The sequence below is a fragment of the Sinocyclocheilus anshuiensis genome, unplaced genomic scaffold (assembly GCF_001515605.1).
Source record: "Sinocyclocheilus anshuiensis isolate Anshui unplaced genomic scaffold, SAMN03320099.WGS_v1.1 scaffold799, whole genome shotgun sequence".
In the NCBI taxonomy this organism is placed as follows: domain Eukaryota; kingdom Metazoa; phylum Chordata; class Actinopteri; order Cypriniformes; family Cyprinidae; genus Sinocyclocheilus; species Sinocyclocheilus anshuiensis.
The window spans coordinates 1018525-1024231 of record NW_015548231.1 but is presented as its reverse complement, the minus strand read 5'-3'; the positions used below and the strand labels follow the sequence as shown (position 1 = coordinate 1024231).

General features: G+C 37.7%; 1 protein-coding gene across 2 annotated transcripts in view; it reads right to left on the bottom strand.

Moving 5' to 3' along the window:
* The window catches only part of LOC107654642 (rho GTPase-activating protein 25-like), a 13604-nt gene extending 9648 nt beyond the window's left edge, over window positions 1–3956 (bottom strand). Inside the window, exon 1 of one of the 2 annotated variants that reach the window (XM_016441820.1) lies at window positions 3569–3956. In XM_016441820.1, coding sequence (XP_016297306.1) covers window positions 3569–3632 — 64 coding nt within the window. In that variant the 5' untranslated portion in view covers window positions 3633–3956. The remainder of the gene's footprint in view (window positions 1–3568) is intronic. The other variant, XM_016441819.1, reaches the window with a different exon arrangement.
* Between the last annotated feature and the right edge of the window lie 1751 nt (window positions 3957–5707).

Below are 5707 nucleotides of genomic sequence, written 5' to 3'. Positions count from 1 at the left end.
TCGAAAATGGTAAAACTCAACTGTTTAACTCTAGGGGAGTTGGAAAATGAGCCTATTTTCAAAAATAGTGGCATGTTCCTTTAAGTTCGTGCGAATCATTCATGATCCAGCTTCATCTACAGAAGAAGTGAGTATGAGGTTTTTTTTTATTAATCTTTGCAAATCGCCTTTCCTAATATGTGCTAGTTAGGAAGTTTACAGTCTGCTCGTCACCCCACGGAAGAGAGGGGCGGGGTCAGCAGAGCTCATTAGCATTTAAAGCAACACGGACTAGAACGACGTGCTGAAAACAGAGCTGATTTTGACAGGGTAAAAAGGGTGTTTTTTACACTACCATTGAGAAATTTTAACCAAAGTATGTTATAGACTTTTCATTAAGACCCTAAAGAATCATATCAACTTGTGGAAAATGGGCATCCGATGACCCCTTTAAGGAAAAATGCAAATTACATGGGTTGACATGTCAAGTGTACAGATCTTTAATATTTATGTGGATATTTAGCTTAGACCAACCTAAGGTGGTTCGCTGGTTTTAGCAGGTCTCCTAGCCTGGTCAACCTGGCCTGTTGGCTGGTTTTGGAGTGATTTTGGGCACTGGTCGGGTCGGAGACCAGATTACCGCCAAGGTAAACCAGTTAAAACCATCTTACGCCAGCTAAGCTCAGCAAAACATCACCAGCGGGTGTTTTTTTTTTTGTCAGTAGGAGAATATTAATATTCTTGAATATATTGATATTAATATTGAGTTAATATTGAAATATATGACTTTGATTGCAAATGTGTTGTTAAATTTGAGAATAGCATTTAAAAAATAAAATTTTCCTCACTTGCTCTCAAAAAGTCTCAATTTCTCTCAAAAATTTGTGCTCCATTTGAGCCCATTGGTGTCTGGGAGAGAGAACTAAGATACTAAAGAGATCCCATTTGTGATTTAGCTTTCTGGCAGGATAGCCCATAGCAAAGGGAGGGTGGGGTAGGGACCCCTGTGATTGACAGATAAGAAAAACTGAGATGTTCAGAGTGGCACAAAATAAGAAAATGATATAAGCACCCCAGTTGGCGTTCATAATGGTGAAAAGCTACTTAGTGAAGCCACAAAACACTTGACTTCATGGCATCTCATTGATAAGAAAGCATCTACAATAAATAAATCTCTAGACACAAACCAATCAGCCATTATCTAATTGAAAAGAGATGGTGTCACAGTGATTTGAGCAGTTGGAGCTTTTGTAGTCAAATTCGCTATAACGCATTGAGATCAGAGGAAAGGGCAGAAGAGAGAGAACGAAGATAAACAGGAAGCTACAAGCTCATCAGCCACAGGAAGTAGCGTTTTTGAAAGATCCCCACCTAATGTCAGCCTCTTTGGTCTATTTTGAGAAGATCTTCCCTGATGGAGAACACGGACCACTGTTCTCTCTCCTGGACCACAGGCCCACACACATTGCCTGGCTTGAGGCCTCACCCATTTCTATGACACACGCTGGGATCAGGGGAAGGGAAGAGAGTCGGTTCAAACTCCCCATGAATTACCAAGGAGATCATAGCAGAGATGCAAGAAGCTGTTTGCGTCAGGCCGAGCTGTTCTGCGTCAGGCTGAAGTTTGAGACATTGGTAAAAGGGACTCATGATCATTCACATTCAGCAGAACAGCTCTGCAGATGCTAAAATGTGCATAATTTTTGTTTAATGCTGTGTGACCGTAACAGCTAAAGGCACCGTTAAATTAACACACAGGTTTATTCATTATGATTCATCCGTGCACGCTATTCCAAAGGAAGAAAATGTCTGAGCAATCTTTAATTAAAATAATTTATTTCACCACTGAAACAGCTTTTATTTTCATCATCACTATCTGCCTCTATTTATGTATTTATATCACAATCTATTTTTTCCCCCCCACAATCCTATCAATTCCTGGTGGAAAAAAGTCAAATTCTGAATTAAATTTTTTTTTTTTTTTCTTTGAACACCCTGTTTCACTCAGAACAGATAAAATGGGTTGCAAATAGATATGCATAATATGAAAATTCTGGCTGATAGGAAAAGTTAATAATTTTTAATGTTATGGCTGGTAACAGATAAATGGCTGATATCAAATTTCTAAATAGTTGTAAAAAATCTAAATAGATTAAATAAACAATAAAAACTTACAAATAAAACATACTTGAATCAATCATTTTCAATGCTACAAGTGAATCACATTAGAACATGCATTATAAAATATAGCCTAAATATTGATTTTGAAACTATTAATAATGAATTTGTTTGTATTATTAAATTATTTAAAAAATTAAATTCAAAGTGAGTATTAGATGATTAAGTGAGTATTAGATGAAAAAGTAACTTAAAATGTAAATATAGGGGAAATAAGTATGTACAATTAAAGAAGCAGCACTCACTATAGATCAACAAATTTAAAAAAATCTATAATACCAATATATTCTGCACCTATAGCTATGAACTTTAAAAAATTAGGCTGTACTACAAGATGCTTTGAATAAAAAGTGTCTGCTAAATATAAAAATTGTCATTAATATTTCAAAAAATATATATAAATAAATTAAGGAAGCATTAAATGATGGCAAAAGTAACCAAGGTGTAAAAATCCCTAGTTATGAACATTGTCTTGGCTGCGTTTTAAAAAATGAGGCTGTACGATGCTTTGAATAAATAGTGTCATCTAAATATCAACTAACAATACACTTTATATATTTAGAGCAATCTAAAGCCATCAGAAAACTATCATACTGCGAGAAACACTTGCTCTCTTAACCTAGGATACTGCTGAGAGAGCCTTAACTAAAGACCTTGTAATAGGCCGCATAGTAGATAACTATCTAGCATTTACAGTATGCTGACATTTTGAGCAGAGAATGAATGTGCTTCTCAGAGTGTCGCAACGTCTTCCTGCCTGCAGCATGTGAAGATTACACACAGAGGAAATCACTAATGCTTTGCATCTCCAACAGACGGTGCAAACCGAGACCAGAAACGCCACGAGTCACCGCATACAACCATAAACCTGCCTCTTTTTATACCTGATTGCTCCATACATCTGCTGGAAGTCATACTTTAACTCGTAACAAGAGTTTTTAAACAGCCTAGAGATTAAGGAGAACATTTAGTCAAATTAGAAAGGAAGTACTACAAATAATCTTGTCACAATGACTATACAACACATCAAAAGGTGTGTCAGGGATTCAACAGAATTACAAGGAAAGCGCGGAGCAGATGAGAAGTGCTCAAGTGAATTATATAGCCTCAGGGTGAATCCTCCACCATCACTATACCACTTTTGTCTGCCATTTACAGATACTATAAAATCCCTCCTCTAAATTAGACTAAACACATATGCACCATCACTGCCCAGTCAATTACATTTCCCATAACATAAAAGCCATACTTTACATGCGTCAGTATAGACCAAACCTCTAGTTCCTAGTGACAGGAGGCCTGTTGTGTCAATGAATACAAAGAATCGCACATAAATCTACCCACCTGGCCAAGTGCAATTCCTAAAACACGGAAAAGACTTTGACCTTTGACCACACACAGTGGCACTCACCTATCTTGGCAGTTTCAGCTCTGAAGGTACTGAAGTCCCAGTTGCGAGGTAGTCTCAGAGACATTTCTTCAAAATCGGACCAAAAGGTTACACACACACAGACACACTCACACACATTCTCTCGCTCACACGCACACACAAAAACAATCACAAAACACACAGTCAACTAAGAGTACATTCTTTCCAGTCAGCCCCTCTTCTTCTCTTTACTTCCTCCTTCCTCTGCTGATCTGATTCTTCTTCTTCTTTTTTTTACACTTACAAACACGTTCAATCTTGCCCCTCGGCTCGCCTGCAGTGTTTGTTATTGAGCAAACCAACAGTTATTTTGAAGTTCCTACATGCAGCATGTTTGTCAGGCTGTAGAGAAACTGCAGAGCAGCAACCTTCATGAGCTGAGGAAGTGAGTGGCAAAGTCAAGACAGCCACAGAAAAAATAACAGAGGTGATGAATTTCTACACAGGCGAAAATGCAGACTACAGTTGTGCAGGATGTACCTCAACCAATGGGGCCACTTTCTTCTCAGACATTTGTCATCATTTTCTTGGAGAGATGCACCATGGTTTCTTTGTATTTGTACATCTAAAACCATGCTGTGTTTTTCCATCTAAAATGGACACAAAACTGTTTCTGTCATCATAAAAATCTGCATCTGACATGAAAAGGAAGTTCAAACAGCAAGGAGGAAGAGATCAGGATGTACTTGCATATATACTGAGCTTTCCTCTTTATTAACCATTTACAAATGAGCGCTGTACACAAAGCTGCAGGGAAAGCACATTTATCTGCTTTATCAAAAACTACAAAACAAAATACAACAGAAATACAAACCATAATACTTGAAGGCAAATAACAACATACTGAGCTGTTGTTGTGTTCAACAGAGAGGTTTTTTTTCTTCTCAGTGGCAAACCAAAAGTGCTTAACACGTTTGAGTGGTTTTTACGTTTCTGTTTTTACTTAAATGGTCATGAATAAATCGCCAGACACATGGAGAGCACAACTGCGCCTCTCTGACACTTCAGGAGACCGTTGCTAACATTAGTATACTTTCTAAGGATAACGCGTCGTGGCAGTGTTTGCGAATAACAGAATTAAAAACCGTCTAAAACATTGTAATGAACAATATACGTTAGTCTCGTTGCACTAGCGCTTGTTAACCACGGCACCAGGGTTGCCAGGTTTTCATAACAAAAACCCGCTGAATTGCTACTCAAAACTAGCCCAATCGCGTTTCGAGGGGGTCCCCCGGTAAAAATTGCGTTCCCAGGGGTAAAAATACACCTTTTTTGGTGAGGTTACCCTGGTAGAATTCGCATTCCAGGGACTAAATATCACGTTATTTGGGTTGCTTTAACCCACAGGCATGAAAAACAACTCGCGGCAACACTGCCACACACACACAAACACGCGGGGGGGAAATAACCCGATGGTTTGGCGCCCTCTAGTGGCTATGAATGGCACGCGCAAGAGTCTGAAGATCTGGCAAGTATCTTTAACTTGTTCAACCTGTAACATACTATCACAGAAACAAGAGCTAGATATTTTAACATGCATTGTAGACTTTAATAAATGTGTCTCTTTATAAATGTTTATGGTCACCGCACTCAAACGCATGTCTCTGCAAGCTCTCCTGACCAGTGTTGGGGGTAACTCATTACAAGTAACGCGAGTTACGTAATCAGATTACTTTTTTCAAGTAACTAGTAAAGTAACGCATTACTTTTTAATTTACAAGAGAATATCTGAGTTACTTTTTCAAATAAGTAACGCAAGTTACTTTTTTTTTCCAATTTATTGATTGACAGCTCTCCTGTCCCCATGTTGAGAGAAATCAGATGTTACTGTAGTTCTAAAATAAATATGAATATGCATTAATTCATCTCACTCACAAAAAAAAAACACAGATTCAGTATTCCTCAAACTGAATAAAAATAATGCAACTCAGATTATGCAATAATTAAATGTTAAACAACACAAATATCCTTTATGTATTTAATCCCATTCTATTAACCAATGTCTTTGCTTCTGACCTTCGATGATACAGTTCAACCATACTAATAAGCAAAAAATACTCTAGACGAACATTTGCGTGTCTTTTTGTATTGCTGAAGTGTGTTGAAATTTCTTCTTCTGCA